The 23,687-nt window shown below is 39.1% G+C and overlaps 1 protein-coding gene across 3 annotated transcripts in view; it reads left to right on the top strand.

Moving 5' to 3' along the window:
• LOC115006609 (ephrin type-B receptor 1-like) overlaps positions 1-23,687 on the top strand; it is an 89,779-nt gene that overhangs the window by 30,604 nt on the left and 35,488 nt on the right. For 2 of the 3 annotated variants that reach the window (XM_029428900.1, XM_029428901.1), the window contains exons 6-9: positions 7,969-8,124; positions 12,128-12,390; positions 18,161-18,236; positions 19,551-19,675. In XM_029428900.1, the coding sequence (XP_029284760.1) occupies positions 7,969-8,124; positions 12,128-12,390; positions 18,161-18,236; positions 19,551-19,675 (620 nt within the window). Of the gene's footprint in view, positions 1-7,968; positions 8,125-12,127; positions 12,391-14,012; positions 14,120-18,160; positions 18,237-19,550; positions 19,676-23,687 lie in introns of those variants that run through there. The other variant, XM_029428904.1, reaches the window with a different exon arrangement.

Below are 23,687 nucleotides of genomic sequence, written 5' to 3' on the forward strand. Positions count from 1 at the left end.
TTCAAACTGTACTCCCAAAAATATCCTACACTGTGAGAATTACAGCAAATACATCTATACTTCTTACCTTTGTATCAGCTGCAACTAGCAAAGTGTTTGACAGCAAATCAGAGAGGATGCCATGCATGCTCAATTAATTCTCTTTCTCAAATGGGTCATATTGTTTTGTAGCAAAAGCTAACAAGCTGGTATGACAACAACTCAATAAGCAGCAAACCTGCTTCTAAAAGTCAACCTTAGCAAACATGCTATTGCAGCAGGCAACATCTCATCTGCATGCTAAAATCAGTAATTACAACCTAAAATGTTATATTCAATGGGTGTGTGTGTGTTTCAATATGGTATGAGAAACAACGTCCTTTGTTTTCCATTCACTATGAAAAATGTGCCCTATAAGTGCTGGTGCTTGGTTTACAAAACAAACTGGACTACATGCTGAGTCAATTCTGTAGAAAATGCAAATTTCTATTGTGTGCAGCAGAGCAAAGTGTGTCATTTCTGTCAGTCCTAGCTGAATAATCACATGCATGTATACATTTCAGGATGTATTTGTACCCAAGGGTGCAGCCCACAATTTTACAAATGTTAATATTAGTAGAAGCAGACATAGCACAGAAATAGTTATTCTATCTCTGTTACCTCCTTTTTATATCTGGCCTCCTTCCCCATTTCCTTTCCAAAGTAGTACCCATCATTTACTTATTCTGCCTGGAGAGTCTCATCAATCGTGCGTGTGTGTGCGTGTGTGTGCGTGTGTGTGTGTGTGTGTGTGTGTGTGTGTGTGTGTGTGTGTGTGTGTGTGTGTGTGTGTGTGTGTGTGTGTGTGTGTGAGTACGCGTGTTTGATGTATGTACATATGGTGAAATGATAAGTGAGGCGGCCTTATCCCATGTTAATTAGTTTGGCGTGTTCCAGCCAGATTAGACTACTGCAAATTAGTCCTGAACTGACAGAGTGCGGAAGGAAGGGAGGAAGGAAGGAGGGAGGGAAGGAAAAGAAATTAAAACAGAAGAGCCCTCTGGAGAATTGGACTGGCAAGAAAGTAAAAAAAAGGACAAACCAAGGACAGAAAGGTAAAACACTATGAAAGATAAAAGTGTTAGAGAACACAGAAGCGACTGATGAATAGTATTATTTCAGTCTCCAGTGAAATACATTACATTTTGGCTTTGCCTTTGGTGTCAGTGTCAGTTTTGCACAGAAATACTTTTTCTTCATAATATTTGAGTGGGCAGAAAGTAAGCCAGACACGATTCATGGGAGACAGTGATTAAGTCTGACAATATAACAGTGATGGGCACTGCAGACAGAATTACTGTGAAATATGGAGTTATTAAGTCTTTCCAGTCCTTTGCTCGATAAGATACTGATTTTGTAATTGTTGCCCTTGAAAAACAAAACTAGAAAGTACATATGGCAAAAAAACTTCATCAGCCATCATGTTGAATACATACATACAAACATTGAATATTATATTACATTATTATTATTATTATTATTATTATTATTATTATTATTATTATTATTATTATTATTATTATTATTATATTACGGTATTAAATCTGTTCAGATTTAGCTTCCTTAAGCTTGAAATTCCACAACCTAAAAAATAATCAAGAATCATATGAACAGCATAATATCTTTTAAAATAAATACATTAAAATCCCTCATTTTCGATCTGCACCATATCCTTTCACATTAAAAATAAATTAAATGATAAATTAATGGGGGAAACATAGTGATGTTACATTTAGTTGCTTCTCTGAGAGCCTTGCTACTCATTCCTGGGGTTGGGACTAACTACTGGTGAGACTTGCACTCTGCATTATTACTTTAGATGGTGATGCTTCAGGTGATTAACTTAATTCTTGGTATTTCACACAGATTTTACTCTTTTTTGAATCATATTCACCACCCACCCTTTTTGAGACTCTCTTACACTGCCTGGCCAAACAGGGCTTTAAGTATCTCCGCACCACCTCCCTATCGAGATCCATGTTACTGTGTTTATCTACAAAAGCTATTAACATGTAAACATGTAACTATTGCACTTTTCTCTCCCATCCAACTCTCCAACTTCGAAAGAAAGTGTTGTTTTTAGCCACTCAAACAATCCTTCTGTACCTATTTTGGAAAGTGTGTATTATGCATATTATTTATAAGTTTAACATTTTTATTAACTACAACATTTTCTACCACGGTTAGTGTTTTTATTGCCCAGCCCTACTAACATGTTTTAACTGGATGCAGACCAAAGACAGATCCAGTCGACGTGACTTGATAACTTATTTTGAAGACACGCTGACATACACCTGCCTCGTGTGTTTCATTCAAGGTTTTACTACTTAAACTGTGATTTAAGATGTCGTGGGACAGAGCATGTCCCGTCTGTCTTCACCGAGCTGCCATCTTTTTGGTGTGCTCTTCTGCCAATCAGTTGATAACAACTTGGCAGGAAACTGGACTCACTATTAGAACAGATGGTTGTCGTGTGCGTGTGCGTGTGCGTGTGCGTGTGCACATGCACGTGTGCGTGTGTGTGTGCGTCAGGCCACAGAGATTGTGTTTATTTTGCACCAAACCAGCATATTGTGAAAACCAAAACTGGCTCAACATCAAAGTACAGTGTGTGTGTGTGTGTGTGTGGTGTGTGTGTGTGGTGTGTGTGTGTGTGTGTGTGTGTGTGTGTGTGTGTGTGTGTGTGTGTGTGTTGTGTGTGTGTGTGTGTGTGTGTTGTGTGTGTGTTGTGTGTGTGCAAAGTAAACCTGTTTAAATAGACCCTTACTTCAAATACTCCACTATACAAATGTCAGCACTACCATTGAATACACACAAACCACCCCTGCTGTGGACCCCGACAATGCTCTGAGAGTGTTTTAAACCTGCAGCCTTTTACCACACACACACACACACACACACACACACAGACACACACAGACATCGTCATACACATGGTCGCTGTGTGACTCCACACAGCTGGCTAAAAGCATAGAGGGAAATAGAAGGGAATAATCTGTCTGCCCTGTGAGCTGCGTGAGTTCAGCCTTTTCATTTTTGTCCATTCTTTTCACACCAACAATTACAATTACATCCATTTCTAACTTTTATTTGGTACATACAGCAAATTTATTTATTTATTTTTAACCTTTATTTTACCATGATATGTCTCATTGAGATTTAAAATCTCTTTTTCAAGAGAGTCCTGGCAAAGATAGGCAGCAAATACATCTATACTACTTACTTTTGTACCATTAAATTATATTCAGTGTCTACATGTCTCACATTTAAATAACAAACTCTTAACTAGTACTCCCAGAATGTTACTTTCCGAAGAGCTGAATTTAAACAAGGGGACACTATATAAACCTCCGGCTCTGAAAAGTGAAGCTAATGCGGAAGTGTATCAAACCTGCATGTTCTCTTATAGCCAGCAGGGGTTGCAAAAAAAAAGTCAGATTGATGTCTATGAGAAAATGACCGTACTTCTCACTTGATTTATTAACTTGTTAAATATTTTCCTGACGAGTTTATGATCGATTTATGACGATAGTTTCAAGTCTTCCTCAACAAAGCATATTTATTGAATAAATTATGATTGCATATAGAGACAAAGCCAGGTATGCTTCAGGGCGGGGCTACCTTGTGATTGACAGGTCACTACCACAGAGTGTTGTCCCTGTTTTTCTCACAACTTCATGTCTTTCAAAGAGTGTTTTCAGTTCATGAAAGTGAATTGGAACATTTTGGTCAAATAAAAATGTCTTGTTGAGCGTTCGGTTGAACTTTACTCCACCCTCTCGTGTCCCTTCTGGTTAAAAAAAACCCAAAATGGCAACGGCCAAAACGTCAAAACCGTAGTCCATAAACCAGGGGTTTACATCCACTTCCGATCTGCAGTCAATGTTTAAAGTCAGTGGCACCAAACAAATGTGTGTGCATGTACTGTCAGATAGAGGGAGAAAGGGAGAGAGGGAGAGAGAGGGAGAGGGAGAGATGAGAGAAGGAGAGAGTTAGATAGGAGAGGCTAAGCGATCTCTAGATAATTACATAGATATGAAGGATCTAGCGAGCTAGCTATGCGCGATCTCTCGCTCCCTCTCTATAGATCGCGCGAGATCTCGCATATATGCGTATCTCGCTATGATATCTCGCTATAGATAAACCTCCTTTCCATTGACACGCCTCTGTGTATAAGCAAGGTTGTTGAATAAATGACCTTGACAAGCCAGATGTCTATCTGCTTATTCACAATGCACAAACACACACACACACACACACACAAAGAGGCACATGCCATTTACACTCCTGAACAGAGGACTTCAAAGAAAGGTAGATGTCTGAATATAAAGTAACAAACAAAAGTGATATAGACAGACACAGACACAGTCAGTAAAAAGGACACAGATGGTGTCTGACAAAAAGGGAGATTGAGGAAAACATCAGCAAACTGTAGCTGCACATCATTTGAATGAGTGAGAGAGTAATGGATATTACATTTTGAGTCGTACATAAACTTTGCAAAAGGTTTTAAGGGCAAGAGACTCTGAGGAGGGCAGCAGACGGCAGCGTGATGGCAGGGAATTTGGACTTCATGATGGGCGTCATAACCCCCCAAGCTACAGTTTGCGCGTCATAACCCCCCAAGCTACAGTTGTACGCCACAGCTTTTTACTTTTAGAACCTGCTTAACTGAATAACATGAATAAGTGATTTATTTGGACACATGGGGGCAGAGGACACAAGCTGTAAACACACTGACATATTATTGCCTTAGAAAGTTGTTAGGGTGAATGTGTTGGCAAACACTTGCTTTCACAGAACAACATCATCATTCCTTCTTTTTTCTGGCCACTTTTAGCTCCGTTTTGGTCTCTATCAACTCCCGAGGGAAATACTGGCTATATAGGCTCTATAGTCTCTAACTGCTGCGTACTGCTGGACCCATCAACCTAATATGTTTTGTGAATATCTTTGACTATATGCTCAAGTACCTCTTGTGGTTACACTTATTCACACTGTTCAAAATCTTCTTTTCGCTAGGGATTAGCAATAGTTCTGTCCAGATTTGCACAGCGAGGTCATCTAGACCATAAGCATATCAGACGTGTTTTTCATTTGCACGTCTATATATATGACAACATGGCAGTTTCTGAGGTTCGGGAGATTGATGAACTCATATTATTTATTTTTTCAAAGGAGACCTCTCTCAAATGTTATATTTCTCACAGTATAGTAAGAAGAGAGATTCAACCTTTCTTTAATGACGAAGATGAACAAAGCCTGGCCTCCAATGTTTCTCAGCCAATAAGAAGCCGGGTAGGGCGGGTCATGCCTTCGCCATCCGATAAAAAATTAAAAATCACAACCGGTATAGACAATCCGCACCGCACTCGCAGGATGCTTGCGATCTGAGCAAATGTGGCTTGTATTCATTCAATCAAATATTAAAACAGTGGTCATTGCAGACACATCGATGGAGGTCTGCACTCTGCTGAGAGCAGTTGTAAAAGTGGTGAAATGGTTACGCCTTGCTATCATTTGGGGCCTGGAATGTATCAAGATGTTCACATTTAATTGATCAAGTCCTGCAGTATGATGAAGAGTACTTCACATCTGAGATCTGAGTATTTTTTTTCAAGCTCTGTGGTTCATGCACAATGTAATATGCAGTAAAACATGGAGGCAAAGAAAGGCATCCTCCATTGTAAATCATGTTAAAACAAGAGCATCAGCAAAACCAAGAAATGACTGTATAACATTTCAGGAGAGTGAACACAGTACTGCAGTTGCATTGCTCCCCTTATTCTTCACCATTTATTGTGTCCTTTCACTTCAGTGCTTGAGGATTTCTTTGTTTGTTTTCATCTTTGTTTTTTCTCTCTTGAACAAAATCTGCCTGACACTTAAACCCTTTAACGTTTTATTAAGTGAAACTCTGAGGCTCTTAACTTGCTTTGTCTCATTTACTTATTCCACTGAATTCATGCTTTCCTTTGTATGGACTCAGTGAAAGCCTGCTTGTGCAATCCTCCTCTGCCTTTCACCATAAATCTGTGACAGATTGGCATTTTGGTCTTTACAGCATCTCAAGCATCTTGGAGATAAAGTGAACATGTATTAGAGAGGAAAATTAATCAAAACTGTTCATCATTTGGTTTTCGCTCAGCTGTTTGGCAGAGCTTTCTGATTCAGTCTAATTTCTAATTTCACATCTCTCTGTTTCCCTGTTCAGTGTTGTAATTGTACTTGTAGTCCTAATTTAGAATGTGTTTTCCCTTTTATAAAATCCCATAAATTAAAATAAATTAAATTAAAAGCAGGTGTTCTGAGATACAAAGTACTCTGACTTAACATTCATATGTTTGACCATGTCATGACGTTATATTCATTTGTTTGGTGAATCCAAATGTTTTTGTTTCAAACTTAGGGCTGCTATGGGGGGGAGGTGTTCAAGGGTTAATTTGCTAACCTGCTTTGGAAATTTTTAATGGGTAAGGGTAATTTTTAATGCCTGGAACAAGTCACGCAATATTAAGTACTCTAACATAAAAAATGGGCGTGAACATTTCTGGGGCCTGATTAGATGAACTGTTGCGGCGTTGTCCTTGAGTTTTACTTAAGATTCAAGCTGACAAAAGGATTGCAGCTGCACTGCAGCTTTTTCAGATTTTACCTGATGCTGTATGTTTATTATTTATAAAGTGTGCTACCATTTAGCTATGACCTGCTTGTGACATGACTGTCATTTATCAGCAGCACTAACTGAAGAGCCAGTTAAATATATACAGACTCAGATTCAATCGGAAAAAGCAGCAGCCATGATTCTGGTCTATGATGTTTTATTCAGGCGAAGGTTTATACTTTTGACAGACCAGCTGGGAAAACGGGGGATGATGAATACATGTGTGGCATCCTAGAAACGTTGTGTTTTAGATGACAATATAAGTGGTGTGAGTGACTCGTTCTGAGGCACTGCAGTAAAGGTGATGAGTGATAACTTTTAATTATTTTACGGCCACGTCGACTTTTTCAGAAGATTCTCCATGAATTAACAGGGAAGCAATGCTCCCCACAGAGTGGGGTGTAACTGACTAGTTCAAAACCTTGGACGTTTGTGAGGTTATTTTGAAACAGATGGGTATTAAATGAACATGATCCAGTCGAGGTAACTACAAATGCTCAGAGATGTGTAATTGCTTTAAAAATGGGAGCTGTGCTTCCTCAAATTTAAAGCTGCAGAGGGACACATAACAAGACCTGCTGTGGCATTGGCTTTTAATGAACTGAAAGGGAGGACCTTCAAACCGCCTAAACACTGTGCATGAGAGACAGAAATCACCTTAATGTCACTACAGAAGTCCGACGCCAATCTCCATTATTGTCAGACTGCATTGCAAATGATAAAAGTCCATCCAGGTCCATATAAAAGCCGAATAACAAGCATGTACTGTATGTTTGGAACAAGCCGTTCCCAGATGAATAAAAGTTGGATAATGGGGAACATCAACTTTCAGAATTCATATATGCGTTTCATGTCACAAAGAATAATTCAGTTAATATTTATGGGCAGAAACAACTCTGACCCAGATAAAGGAATCAGAGAAATTAAATTATGATCTACACCACAGATGATCACTGCGACACTGTAGATGTACACAAAAGGTTTTTTGTGTATTTTGTTTGACAAGATAATGCGCTGCTATTCCCAAAAAAATCCCCCTCTGTGCTTTGTCAATCTTATACTACCCATAATAACTCCACTGGTGCCGCGTCTTTCAAAAACAAAGTTTGCCAAATGTCTTGCATCAAGACAAACAAAAGGCGCACAAACATAGCTTATATGTGGTGTTTGATTGATGTTCAGTAGGCTGAGTGTATTGTTTTTTTAAATGTGTGTTTCCCCTCTCTCTCTCTCTCTCTCTCTCTCTCTCTCTCTCTCTCTCTCTCTCTCTCTGTCTCTCTCTTCAGCGTGCCCTCAGGGCACGTTTAAGTCGTTCCAGGGGGCAGGATTATGTCAGCAATGTCCGCTCAACAGTCGCTCCACCATTGAGGCCGCCACCCTCTGCGGTTGTCGCAACGGCTATTATCGCGGAGACATGGACAAACCGGAGGACGTGTGCACAAGTGAGTCTCTCTTTGTCAAACAAAAACAAAAATCCATACTCAATAAACCTCTCAGTAATGTTGAGTGTGATTATGCCTCAGTTACTGAGACAGGCTTGCAGAGGCAGACTTTTGGACTGAAGTTACCACTAGCTGACATATTACAGCCTATCGGTGGTTGACATCACTGACAGTCGAATTTCTCTTCATTAAATGAAAGACCAATATCTTCTTAGATTTATCATTCCAACCATAATTGCATGCAACTCATTCATAGCGAGTGTGTTGCAATGTTCCCGTCCTTGTTTGGGGATTCGGGGAGCAGTAAGTAATAACACTGCCACACTCCTCAGGCTTTCCATAGAAGTGAATATGTGTTTAGTGTGTGGAAGAGGCTATATTGCTATGCAAGAGGAGGCACAGAATTTGAAAAACGCTGCCTCTCAGTTCCACAGAGAGATGGTGTAAGTAGGTTGAGACATGAATCATGTTGGACTGTCTCTGAAGCTAGTCTCAAACTGTGAAACTGTGTGTGTGGGTACATGTGTGTGCACGTCCTGGTGACCTGAATACAACTTTATGTTTTCCAAGGCTAAAAAAAGCTCTGGTTCATTCATGGACGGATCATTATTTCTAGTATAGTATAGTCTTTTATACATGAATGAATTTGCAACAATTTGCCAGAAGAATACACAAAAGGTAACCCAAAATATCTTTGCTCTAATGTAAAATCTCTGGGACGAATTCACAAAAGGTTTGCGCTGCTGTGGTATTTGCACGTATTTAAAGTAATATGCATACACTTGGTGCAAAATTGGTCGAAACAGTCCAATTCTCTATTTCACATTTGTATTCCTTGCCTGACGTTTTGAGGAATGCCTAACAGCTCACGGTCTGAAAATGTCCTTTCCCACCTGGATAATTGCAATCAGACGCAAAAAACAGGCAAACTTTATGGGAGTGTAAGAATCCATAGCGCAATATCTATTGTGAATCGGACCTCGAGACGGGGCAGATAGAGGCTGCAGGTAATTCATGGTGGTAACAGCTGCCGCAATCCATTTTTGTGAATTTGCCCGTCAGTGTACTGATAGAATCATGACATTGCATATTGGCGAGGCTGTTTCTACCAGTCTGAGGTCTAGTTAGGGTCTTGACTTTTAACGTTCAGAATCGTTACTGTTCAACATCTGTTCTTCACTTACTTTTTAACAAGGAACTGCTAAATGGTTTATACTGTACGGATAACTTGTTTGACAGTTCCCAATCATCAGATCTTTTGATTTCATGCAATCATCTCTTATCTAATATCAAACGATCCTGTGGTTGGTTTGCTTTGTGCAAACAGCACAGAAAACAAACTGCACCGGAAGCAGATCGAGAGTCAACTTTTCAAGCATTCATGGTCCAGTTGATCCAGAGATTGATAGCTTCCTCTCTGAACCAGAAGGTCAAATGCACCAGAGGTCAGGTGTGAAAGTAGCCATAATCAATGCTGTTGTAAAATATTGAAAACATCCATAGAGGCAATAAATAAAGTGAATTAATATTATTATATATTATTTGGGCTACATGCTACATTATTTGCAATTGTTTTTATTCCTTTACTGTAATTGCAATCAAACCGTGTCACTAGTGATTATATATTGCGGTATATTACAGATGGGACATACAAATGATTTTTCCACAGTGGTTATGGAACAATTTACTGTGTGGGGTTAACCTTATGTGACAACAGAGAAAGCACATGAAAAGCCTCACCTCAAACAAGCAGCAGCACACTGTCAAATTGATGCTGACAGAAGAACAAAATCTACTTTCCCAGTGAAAAGGTGTCAGGTGTCAACCTACTCAGCCTACACAGCTTTATGAATTGCCTTGGTACTTTTAATTCAAGGGCAAAAACAAATGGACTCTCAAGTTGTTGTTTTTTAACACAACAGCATTGAAAAAGAAGAGTATAAAATGGTGGACTATAACTTCAATATAGGAAGGAGCTTCAGTTTATTTTCATTTGGTATAAACTCAATCAGATATAAAATCAGATAGTGAAATGGAAGAGTGAGCACGCAGTGTGCAGGTAGTTGCCTGGCAGAAAATCACTGAACTTGCCTCATGGTCTGCATAGGTACTGTGTGTGTGTGTGTGTGTGTGTGTGTGTGTGTGTGTGTGTGTGTGTGTGTGTGTGTGTGTGTGTGTGTGTGTTGTAGACTGCAGTACAGATACCTCTTTGAAATGAAGGTTTCTACTGTTGGAATGGAAAGTTAAAATGTGATCATTGGCACTTTTCTTACTTTTTTGCATTTTAATGTGTATTTGCTGTGAACTCTGTTGGTGTCTGAAAGGATATACTGTATATAATATTTTTTTTATTCATGCTATTCAGATAAAAAATAAAGTCAAACAGAGAATATCTGTGTCGATTATTGTGTGTATAATTATGAATGCACAGTTACTGGCGGGTCCTCTGTAATTGGCATGTCTATAAGATGGTGCTACTTAGATTTTCAACTTGTCATTGATTGTTAGCACTTTGATTCTGCAGCGTGGGTATAATACACACGCATACATATTCCACAGGGCCATCTCAGACGTTTCTCATGAATCTGTGATGTAACATAGGCCAAGTTGAATATCGCTTTCATTTCTTGTCCCAACATGTCGTCCAGTGTGTCTGTGGGATGTGCGTGAACAGTTGAGGAGAAATGAACCCCCTACGACGTGTAACCTTGTGAAAACTCTGGGTGTGCGTTCAAGACTCACTGTAACACTCTAAAAAGCTGTTTCTACTCAGATCAAATAGATTAGCTGACAGAAAAGAGAGAGAAGCTTACTGACTGAAAGAAGAGTGACAGACATAAAGATTTGCTGGCTGGTGGTGAGCTGTTAGGTCACCTTCTGACTCTAAGAGGCAGGATTGGCTGAATTCTCTACATCTGTACCAACAGTACTGGTTGGAAACTGCAGTTGGCAGTAGATGTCATTAAAGTAAACGTAAAGTAATCTTCCTCATATTCTCTGGTCAGTGTGCAGAAAAGTCCAGTTTTTTTCTTGACAGAGCACTCACTCTAGGCTAAAAAGATATTCTTCACTTTTTCTAAAGCCATTGCGCTGCTGCACTGTCAGAACTTTAATGTAGAAAATAATCCTGGCAAATAGGGCGAAGCAAAGGTTCCTCAAATTCACAAGATGGGATGTTCTTTTTCGTTGCAGACAGCAGGGATGTAAGATTGTATTCAGGTTTGTCAGATGGATCTTATGTTTTGTGTTTAAATTAAGGCTGGAAGATTATTTTCAGCATTGAATAACCGTCAAATTATTTTCTCAATTAATTAATTGTTTCCATAAAATGAAAATGAGCTTCACAATTTCCCAAAGCCAAAACTGACATATTCAAATGATCGCTTTGTCTGAAAAAAAGTCCATAATCCAAATATAGCTATCATAGGAGTCTAGGAAAAGTGCCAAAATTGCCCATTCATTTTCTGTAGAGAAAGTTAGTTTTTCATGATTTGTCACTTTTAAATGAATGCTATTTTCTTCCTTTGGAATTTTTTTAATTTTTTATTGGTCAAACATAACTATATAAACAATAACAGGACAGTCATACTCCAGCTTCTGTAAAAATAAATACATCTGATATGGTATCCTTCCATCACACAATGTTGATTGAATGTGAGTATGAGATTTATTGGACTGCGAGTTACTGTAAAGTGTGATGAGATTAACTGAAACGTTTCCAAACATAGCTAATAGCATACAAGCAGTGATGCTATGCTTATACAACAGATTGTTTAGCTATAAAATACCTATCAACATCCTGTGTTAGTAAAAATAATGATCCATATATAAGGCATACGTAGGCACTGCCTAATGAAAAAGCTAATCATTTTCTCAAATGCTTACCGTAATGAAGTTTGATTGCAACCAGGTGTGGAGCAGTTCAACTAAAAGACTCTAAAACAGACATTGGAAACATGTAGTTTGAATGTCAATCCTTTAACGTCCAATCATCTTTCTCTAGGTGTCCCATCGGCTCCTCGCAACGTGGTCTCGGTCGTCAACCAGACATTGGTGCAGGTGGAGTGGCACCCACCGCGTGACATCGGGTACCGTGTCGACCTGTCATATAACGTCTTGTGCCGCCGGTGCCACAGCAGCGAGCGCCGGGCGTGTCAGCCATGTGACGACAGCGTGGTATTCGTTCCGGGCAAGCAAGGGTTAAAGGCAACGAGGGTGGAGATCAGCAAGCTGCGGGCCCACACATCGTACACCTTCGAAATACAGGTTTGTCCATTGAGCAGAGAGAATGGCCTTTTTGAAGCTTTATTTATTCAGCTGGTCAGTGTTGTGAAAGGAATGCTCCATTGGAAATCTTTTATTTTGAGTATTGCACGCTAACTGCCTTTAGGCTTGAACGTGTGTTAAAACTCGCCTCTTCTGTGGATTCACAACAGTTGCCGTAGGCTCCCCAGAATCACAAAATGCATCGAAATGTATGAAAGACCTTTAGATCTTTTAGATCCTGCAGCATAATCCACTCCTCTTCTGTGGATCTTCACAACATTAAGAGCTATATAAACAATTCTTCATAACACTATTGCCTCCTCTTAACTCTAAAGCTCAAGGTTGTCAATGTAGTCCACTGTAACTGTTGTGAATCAAGGATATTTACAGCTGCCACCCTCCACAATAGCCTACAGTACAGACGTAGAATATTTCAGTGAAGAATTCCTTTAATTTGTTACACCACTAGTTACACAATGTTGAAGACCGTTACTTCAAAATTAAACTTTTACAAATGTTCTGCTTATCAAAAAAGTAGTTACCGAAAACTACATGAAAAATATTCTAAAAACAACCTTGGTGCTTAGTGTGTTGTCATCTCTGTTTTAATATGCAAATAGCTGCCAGATATTCCCTGCGGTGCTCAAGGATACTGAGGCTACATAGACAGTTACTGACATGGAGGCTTTAATTCACAATTTTCAGTTATATCATGTTCTCTCAAACCACAAGGCCACCCTGCTTATAAAGCCAGTACGATGGTGAACCTTCAATCTTCTGCTATCGGCCGCCTTTACCATCAAGGCTGGGTGTCTAAATCAAGGTCTCCTGCATTGTAATTGTTATGGGAAGGTGGCGTGTTACTTTACTTCTCCCATTCAGTCCTGGATTGGACTTAATCTAAATGCGGACAAATCTCCTGCTGGTTAAACTCAAAGTGCCTTTGGCCTATTAATAATAAAATAGAATTTGTGTCAGAATATAGTGCTTGATTCTTTTCTAGATCTACTCAATACTCTGGCCCCGGACGTATGAGTTTATCCATTTTGAAAGCAGTCGGTTGTGGGAAGGCCAGATCAATAATGATGTATGAATGAATTGCCAAAACACTGACCTCACTGTAATGTGATGTTTTTCTGTAGGCAACCACCATTAAAAACATAACTGAATATCCATTGAGATATCCATCCATTTTTTCCAAAATGATGGCATCAAAGTAGGGTGTCATCTGAAGACCTTAAGTTGCAATATTTGTTTTTGATAGTAGAATTTTCTGTGTATGATGATGTATGTATGATGTATGATGAATACTAGTGAAATAAAGAAAACTGTTTGTATATTTTCCCAAAACAGATCAAACAAACACTCAAGGAAAGGGAAAACACAAAATAAAATGTGAAATTAAAAGAAACACAAAACAATATAGAATTAGAGCTTGGAGTAAGCCATTAAACTAGCATTACTAATTACCACGCCTTGGTTTAATGATTTGCTGTGACTGAAGACTTTGTTCCGACCATCAAAATGATTAACTGAGCTCATGACAAACAATATGTGGCAGCTAATTAGGTGGTCTTTAAAACGCACTCGGAACCGGTTAATTGTGTCTTTGTGTTTGTTAGATGAGAAAGACGGTGAGATGGTGAGACAGTGTTAAGAAGACATTGGCAGCACTTCTATACTGAAATCCTCTCATTGTTGCTGTTAATTGAGTTTTGTTGATTGTTCTTGATAGTTTTCAACGATGGCTTAGCAATTGTAAAGTGGAGTGCATGTGGCAGCATTTATAAGTGATACACCCTATATAAAGATTTTGAGGGTGATGTATGTTTTTTTTTTACCTTTCCAAATTTAAAAATACATGAGCAAAAGTTTAAGGACATTAGCTTACAACTGTATTTACTTTAATCAATCAATCAATAACATTTTATTTATATAGCCTAATATCACAAATGACACATTTGTCTCAGGGGGCTTTACAGACTGTACAGCATATACACCCTCTGTTCTTAGATCCTCGCACCGCACAAGGAAAAACTCACTAAAGGGAACTACACAATTAAAGTTGGATAAAATGGAAGAAACCTCAGGGAGGGCAACTGAGGAGTGATCTCTCTCCCAGGTGCGACAGACATGCAATAGATGTTGTGTGTAGAGAATAAACAACATAGTAAAATGATAAGGTAGACGATTCATGTGACAAAAATGATGAAGTGATCATTTATGAGAGAGGGATCCAGGAGAATGTCAAAAAGCTTCCCAGTGCTTCAGGCTGTACCAGGGCAACAGGACACGGCCACAATTCATGATCCAGACGTAACCTTTAATAGTGGCAACCTGCCAGATGAGAGACACAGAAACTCCAGGGATGATGCCCCGGATACTGAGTTAGTAACATGCATTTAAGTAACATGAATGCACACAGATAGAGAGGGAAAGGAGGAGGAGAAAGAAGAGAGGTGCAAGTCCTCCGGCAGTCTAAGCCTAAAGCAGCATAACCAGGGGCTTGGCTCAAGGCAAGCTTGAGCCAGCCCTAACTATAAGCTATATCGAGGAGGAATGTCTTTAGCCTGCTCTTAAATGTGGAGAGGGTGTCTGCCTCCCTGGGATCTGGTTCTACAGTAGAGGAGCCTGATGGCTGAAGGCTTTGGCTCCCATTGTACTTTTGGAGACTCTAGGAATCACAAGTAACCCTGTATTCTGGGAGCGCAGTGCTCTAGTGGGGTTATAAGGTACTATTAGATCTTTAAGATAAGATAGTACCTGGCCATTAATGGCCTTGTAGGTCAGGAGAAGGATTTTATATTATATTCTGAATTTTACAGGGAGACAGTGCAGAGCAGCTAATAAAGGAGTAAAATTATCTTTTTCCTTGTTCTTGTCAATACACGTGCCGCAGCATTTTGGATCAACTGAAGAGTCTTAAGGGATTTTTGGTACAACCTGATAACAATGAGTTGCAGTAATCCAGCCTTGAAGTAACAAATGCATGGACTGGTTTTTCTGCATCATTTTGAGACAGGATGTGTCTTATTTTTTTTTATGTTACGTAGATGAAAGAAGGCAGTCCTTGAAATTTGTTTTATGTGGGAGAGAAAGGACAAATCCTGATCAAAGATAACGCAGAGATTCCTTACAGGGGTGCTGGAGGCCAAGTTAATGCCATCCAGAGCTTCTATGTCTTTAGAAAATTCGTTTCGGAGACATGTTTGGGCCTAGTACACTAACTTCACTTTTGGCTGTGCTTAACATCAAAAAGTTGCAAGTCATCCAAGTGTTTATGTCCTTAAGGCATGCTTGAAGTTTAGTTAATTGGTTTGGTTTTATCTGGCTTGATCAATGAATATAATTGGGTATTATCAGCATTACAATGAAAGTTTATGAAGTGATTCCTTATAATATTGCTCAAAGGAAGCATATATAAGGTGAATAGTTCCAAGTACAGAACCTTGCGAGACTCCATGGCTGACTTTGGCTGTCATGGAGGATTCACCGTTAACACGTACAAACCGAGATCATCAGATAAATAGATCGCAGACCAGCTTTGTGCGTGCCCTTTTATGCCAACTATATGTTGCATTCTCTGTAATAGAATGTCATGGTCCATGGTATTGAAAGCAACACTGAGGTCTAACAAAGCAAGTACAGAGACAATTATTTTGTCTGATGTAATTAGAAGGTCGTTGGTAACTTTCACCAGTGCTGTCTCTGTGATGCTTTATAAATTCAGATTGAAAAACCTCAAATAAACCATTATTATGTAAAAAATCACATAACTGTTTTGTAATTGCTTTTTCAAGGATCTTAGAGAGAAAGCGAAGGTTAGATATTGGTCTATAGTTGGCTAAAACCTCTGGATAAAGACTAGGCTTTATAAGAAGAGGTTATATTACAGCTACTTTAAAGGATTGTGGTACATAGCCAGAAGCTCATGAAGTCCTTACTGCTGAGCGATATAGGAATAGAAGGTTGAGTCTGGTGTGGAGTGCTGAAAAGAAACCTGGGGTTCTTCTTATTTTCTTCTAATAAAGATGAGTAATAAGCTACTCTGGCATTACGAAGACCCTTCTTTTTATGTTTTAATATTATCTAGCCAGACTAAGTGAGATTCTTTAAGCTTGGTGGATTTCCTTTTAAGTTTTCTCGACTTTTGTTTTAGTTGGCGGGTTTGGGAGTTATGCCATGGAGCTAGCTTTCTTTCTTTATTATCTTCTCTTTTAGAGGAGCCAGGGTCATTTTCAATGAGCCTGTGTAGCACTATCAACAAGATGATTAATTTGGGGGGGACTAAAGTTAGCATCGGAGTCCTCCATTGTATTGAGACATCACTTCCTTAAATGTAGCTACAGCACTATCAGATAGACATCTAGAGACTTCAAAAGTTATTAAAAATTGCTCTGATAAAAGGGGATTATGTGGACAGACTAATAAATATTTAATTTCAATACCATGTGCCAGAACAAGGTTGAAGGTGTGGTTAAAACAGTGATTTGGTTTATGTACATTCTGACTGAACCCAATTAATTAATTATTAATGAGATAAACGCAGTATTAACGCTGTTAATATTGACGTCCACATGGATATTAAAGTCACCTACAATGTTTACTTTATCTGTTTTAAGGACTGAACTTGAAAAGAGCTCTGAGAATTCAGATAACATTTCAGAATAAGGACCAGGAGCTACAAGAAATATTGCGAAATACCAAGAACAAAGCTATTTCTGTACTTGGATTGTCTACTCGTTCAGTTGCTGATTTTTTGGCTGGGACATGCAGCTTAAGTCTCATTATTTTAGCACAATATCTTTGAGTGCATATTTAAGTTCTATTTACATGGTTCTCCTTTTTAAAACGAGTCAGCTGGAAAAATGTAAACGTTAGTCCATGAGTCTTCAACCAACTCAGGGGCAAATTCACTAAAGGATTGCGCGGTTTTTGCGGTCACTCAACCTGCACAAATAAGACAAAATGAAACCGTGTAATCCTCAAAGCAACCACTAAGGGAGTAAACTTCACCACTAACTGCGTTGCCAAGCAAATAGAGCCTTGGTTCTCCTTTGATATTTATGGTAATATGCACACCTTTGTCATAAAATGTGCCCCTTTCTATGCAAATGAGCCTCATTGCAAAAACAGTCCAATTCACAAAGTTCCTGTGCAATTATTAGCTCCTTCAGAGAGTTGATAGTACCTGAAGGACGTTTAGACTATGAAGGGTATCACATCTAGACTTTACAGTGATCATGCCAGCACTGATTATTTTAAGATGCAGTGACAGGATGCAATGACAGTTGTGTCCTGAAAAATGAATAAAGCTCCACTCCATGTCATTTTTTTTTAAAACATGAGGAAAAAAAAGATAAACCAAAGATGAGAAATATGCAAAAAACGAATAAACTAATTATTTCTCTCTCCCTTCATAATAAAAGGACAAATTGCACACAATAATGTCATTGGTGCAGGACAGGACAGATTCAAATGATTTGCATTTCATGGTGCTGTCAGCGGCCGCAATCCATTCTTTGTGAATTTGCCCCTGAGTTGTTAGTTCAGCTGGTAAAATCAGTTGCTGGTTATAGCTGGTGTCTTTGTCTACCTCTGCCTTATATCAATGCTATTGATTTAAGAATTACTAAGAGTTTGGAGTGTTAAATGTGCCACCGTTGTGAAATGTGTTCTGTCAAAAGCTTGACAGGCCTAGCAACAGTAACTATGGGGGTTAATGTCTGTAAAGTGGAACAGCTGACCATTACACTATTTTAATCCACAGGCAGTCAACGGAGTCTCCAACAAGAGCCCTTATCCCGCCCAGCAACTGTCAATCAACATTACAACCAATCAGGCTGGTGAGTGGGGAGAGCAAAAAGCTGTGTGCATGGTTCTGCAAGCATCTGTGTTTGTGTGTGTAAGCGTACCCTGGGGCACAGTGGATTATGCGAGGGGATGGCTAGGGGGATAAAGGAAATTGAGCTACAGTTTTTTAATTCATAAAACATGTTATAAGCTTGTCATCTCTCTCCCTCTGTCTGCCTTTTTTCCCCCTCGTATCTGTTTTTCTTGCACATCCACAGCTTTCATCCTGTCTTCCTCTTTCTCTCTGCCCCTCTCTCTCTGTGTTCCATTTTCTTGCCTTTATCCCCTCTCCCTGCCCACCCCTCTCGGTCCCCCCTCTCTCCCTCTCTGACAGTGTAATTCTTAGAGACTATAAAGTGAGCTGAGTTACCGCTCAATCAATACATTTATAGAGACAGACACAAGTGATATTTCCACCGCTACCAAATTTAGATTTAAAAGCCGCTTTGCTCTGATGGAAAACACATCATTTACCTCATCTACGGCGACCCAGGCTCATTCCTAATCGAAACATGATCCATTGTCACCCTGCTGCTTTCTGAACGCATGTGTTACCACTGCCGGATGCAAAACTCTCTTATCCCTAAAATCTTTTAGGACTCAACAAAAACTGATTTATTTTCAGGTGTACTGCACTGGGGGGGGTTTAAATTATGCAATAGGTTTGTATGATATGATACTCAACAGAACTACAGAGAACCCTGTACAATATAAATTGTGGCAATCCTAAAATCCTAAAATCAGGTGACAGCTCGCTCAAATTATGACTACAGAGGAAGTGTTTGGTTCTTGAGGTATCACAGCATTTACTGAGTATTATGGCAGCCTATGATCTCCTGATGACTCAGCTGTGCGAGATGCATACATTCTCAATATAACTTACATCAATTTGATACTTTTTACTGGTGTAGTATCAATCTCTGCGTCTTGATTCCTCCCTCTCTTCATTGCATGCTGTCAAGTGAAGTACAAATGTGATGAAAACCAACTCATAAAAAGATCCGGGAGGCAAACCCATGAAATATATTATAGCCAAGAACTTCTGGTTCCTAAAAATGATGGGTAAAAATGCATTGCAGACATAACTCCTGCTTCCCCATCAGTGACAAGTGCCGTAATTTTGTTTTCATGAGCCTGGATGGAAACATTTTCCTCCTTTGGGTGTAAATAATCATGGAGAATATTTCATTACATTACACACTATATTTCCATATTTATGGATTTTAAGCATGTTAGCGAATCGTTTAACTGCCTAATTGATTGTGCGTACTTTTGTGTGTGTGTGTGTATTTTGTTTTTTTTAACAGCTCCTTCTGTGGTGCCCATAATGCACCAAGTGAGCTCAACGAGCCGCAGTTTCTCATTGTCATGGCCATCGCCCGAGCAGCCCAACGGAATTATCCTCGACTACGAGATACGATACTTTGACAAGGTAGAGTGGGATGATAAATGTTTGTGTGTGTTTGTCTGTGTGCTTCTTGGTGTTATGGTCACAGACAGTAATCCATTAGAGTCGATAAAAACAGACAAATCAATATCAACTGAATCCAAGTCATCTATTATCAGGACTTGCTGAGAAGCAGCAACAGTCGCACTGCTTACTGCTTAATAACTTGAATACAAAGGAAAAAACTCCTGCACCCTGTCTTGCTAATTGCTGGTTTGCTTATTTACGATGTTTCTGCCTACACCATGTTCATCAAGGATATGGACAAGAAGTCACAACAGTTCATTATGTATGCAGAAAAAAATGGGTAAATTAACCAATCAGTGGACCACAACACATTCGGTCAGTTGGTCATTGAAACACCTTGAGAAACATTCACATTGCCATCCAGGTACTGAGATAAAGACGGTTATTTCAGTTAAAGGGATAGTTCAAAATTCGCAATCTCAATCTCAAATCTGTCTGTTAAATATTAGGCAACGGTTAGCTTAGCTTAGCATGAACACTGGATACAAGGGGGAACAACTAGCCTGGCAAGGGTAAAACAGTCTGCATAGCTGCTCCTCTAAAACTCACGATTAAACACAATATATCTTGTTTGTTTATTCCATACCCAAAACCGCAGTCCTGTCGTCAATGTGCGTGCGTGCCGTGCGTGGTGCAGATGCATTCCGAAATTGTCAAACTATAGCTTTGCAAAATCTATAAAACATAAAGATGTGAAAATAGTTATTTCATCAAACATAAATAGAGAACTAAAGCAACCTCCATATAACAACCCCGGACCATACAAAAGATTAAAATATATATACTAGGTCAATGACCACTATTGAAAATGTAATGAATGCATTTTTGTTTATAAAATAACCCAAACTCTAAAGTAAATACGGGTGGACTAATACAGCAATGCAAAAGCATGCAAGCTTAACTTTAAATTTTTGGCTGACGGCACATCTGGGTTTGACCTAATTTGAACAAGACTACCTGATACCTGACAGTGTGTGGGAGGAAGACTCCCACACACTGTCAGGTATCAGGTATTCATAATGTGAGATATTTCTTCAGCTATTTGAGCAAATAACTAAAATGATTAACTAAACACACAAATGTCCACTGTTAGACCCATCAGCTGTGCACACACAAAACAGTGAAACTATGACACAATATCTTTCAAAATAATAATAATGTATAATTGTTAGCACAAGTACTAATGGATTTAAAAAAGATCATCATTATTAGTTTAGAAGCTGGACGTGGTGAATGCTCCTCATTGACATGACACGATGATTAATGAGGGACAACTGAACGCAGAAACGTGTCAACATATTTCATAGATTTACAATTTGTGTAATTGATGTATTTCATTCTCACTTACTCCCTATATCAATTAAAGTGTTGGGTTCATGCATCATCTTGTATACCATATCATTTCCTAATAATTCTGGATTGATCTTAGTGTCACGATGCATATCTCATGGAGGCTGATAGGGTTTTACTGTGATGGAGAGCCTCTCTTTGTTCCAGCACACATCAATTGTTGATAGTAGTCATGCAGCAAAAAAGAGCATCCATTCATTAATAAGTGGCTACAGTGAGATCCTGTCAAACTGTAAGACTACATCACTCCAGCTAAATTGTGAAAGGAAAATTTATTGATTTATTAAATTTAACAAAGCTGTGTATGTTTCTTCCATGAGCAACTGATTTAGTTTGAGATGCCACACTTTTATAAGCTGTAACACACAATATATAATCTAATTAAGGTCTGTGGGTTCTGGAAGATCAAATTGATGCCGTTTAATTGGTCAAGCAACTCATCGTGTGTGTCTTCTGCAGGCCACTCTTCACTTTAATCACTAGAAGAAACAGAACTTCAGAGAATTATGGACAGTGATTTAGACAAACATAAATTCAAAATAAAATGTACCTCATTTGCCGTGCAGGAGTTGAAGCTGCATGTTTTAGAGCTGTTTTATATGAATATCATGACAAGTTTTTACAGTTTGGATGCACTTTTTCATTATAGGCTCTTCATAGTGATGGTTGCACATAAACCAAAGTCCCTGGGGAGGAATGTAGTGTTTGTGGACTGCAATTCATATTGCCGTATTGTTTGTTGAGTGAAATTATTTTCCTAGATTCATCTCCGCAGCTCACTGTTGATGTAGCCTTCAAGTCTCTGTGCACCTTTATTTTCTAAGTTTGTGTTAGAAGACATCACAGGCCACTGTTCTGTTTTACCTTTTATTTAAAAAGGATAGAGTATTTTCTCCCAAAGAGAATGATTCACCACCACAGGAAGTAGCACATATCTGCAGGAAACCATCCATTCATCCAGACTTGTATGTTGAAGAGCTGTCTGTCCCAGGCAGTTAAGGTTGAAGTCAAACAAGGATTATTTGTGTTTTCTTTGCCATTGCCAATGATCAGAAGATGTGCTTATTGAGAAGAGCAGTAATGGAAGAAAATAGTCTCAATACTTCGGGACTTAAGGATGTCTTCCAGCTCCTCCTGGGGGATCCAGAGGCTTTCCCAAGCCAGATATGATATATAATCTCTCCAGTGTGTTCTGGGTCTACTCTGGGGTCTGCAATTGTCTGCAAATGACATGCCTAGAAAACCTCCAAGATGTGGTGCCCACTAGTCATCCTTATCAGATGCCCAAACAACCTCAACTGGCTCCTTTTTTTGAGAAGGAGCAGCAGCTCTACTCCAATCTCCCTCCAAATGCCTTACTCTATCTTTAAGGGCTTGTTTTCAGTGTTTTGCAAAGAGATCAAAGAGTGAATGTGATGATAAAAAATGTTCACTCCACTGCTTTTTGCTGTGTGTGTCAACATCTTGAGAGCACTGAAAGATCGTTCTGTCTCTCTAGCTGAATCACTTGAAGACAAGAAAACCAAAGCACCAATTTATTTGCTATTGGATGCTGCTGAAATCTAAACTCCCACCACTCTGCTCCGTAAAAAGTCTGTCTGACTGAAGCAGTCAAGCCTCCAGCTGTCTTGTAGTGGACAAGGTCCTTACGTGTATGAACCAGGAGACTGGAGGCACAAAGAACTTCACTGCCAGAGTCCAATTATTAAACTAGCCTGCATAAAGAATGTCAAACCCGGGGCACCAATGAGGGCTTCTGATTCAGGGGTGAAACGTGCAGGACCTGATTGCTTTCCCATAAAAGACTGCTGCTCCAGGACAGAGAAACAATCCAAAGAAAGGACAAACTGTGGCTGCATATCTTGTCTTCTTTGTAATTGAGTCAGTGGAAAGCAATGCATTTAGAGCCTGAACGTTAAATTAAAAGCGTATCTATCACCCAAAGCTGAGCGAGTCTTTTCTGAAGCTGAGCCAACGGCTGCAAAAACAGATAGACTTGCACTGCAGACAAATTAAAAACAACGAGCAAAGCACCTACAAGGGTTTGTGTAAGACAGACCAAAAAGAACAACATGCCTCCGAATCCACAGCCCTCATTTGATTTCCTGCCATCTATCTTTTATTTTTATTTTTTTGCAAAAGAGAAGAAAATGGTTTTTGGCAATTTTTGGGATAACACTGCTAGTCTCTGCTCTCATTTCTTTCTAAAACATACTGTCAGTAAGATGGTGCTTCCATAACTCACTAAAATTGAGATACAATCATAACTACAAACTTTAAATGCTCAAGACTGTTGTCAACTCTCTTTCTTATCTATTCTTTTTGAAGAAAACATCCTCGACTTTCCCAGCACAACATAGTGTATGGTTCTAATTTCACCGTGCTGCACAAGTGAAAGAGGGAGTAATGTGTCCTTTTTATTATTGTGGCTGCTTGCCTTGGTTCAGTGTGTGCTACGTACTAATGTGTTAACCCTATAACTAAACTAAATACAGCACTGACACAACTGTTGATCATTATATGAGTTGTTATACTATTTATATAAAGTGTGCCTTTTATGTATGTTGATGCTTTTGATAAATATTCAAATTTCATATATAATGTATAATCTTGGTATCCT

The sequence above is a fragment of the Cottoperca gobio genome, chromosome 4 (assembly GCF_900634415.1).
Source record: "Cottoperca gobio chromosome 4, fCotGob3.1, whole genome shotgun sequence".
In the NCBI taxonomy this organism is placed as follows: domain Eukaryota; kingdom Metazoa; phylum Chordata; class Actinopteri; order Perciformes; family Bovichtidae; genus Cottoperca; species Cottoperca gobio.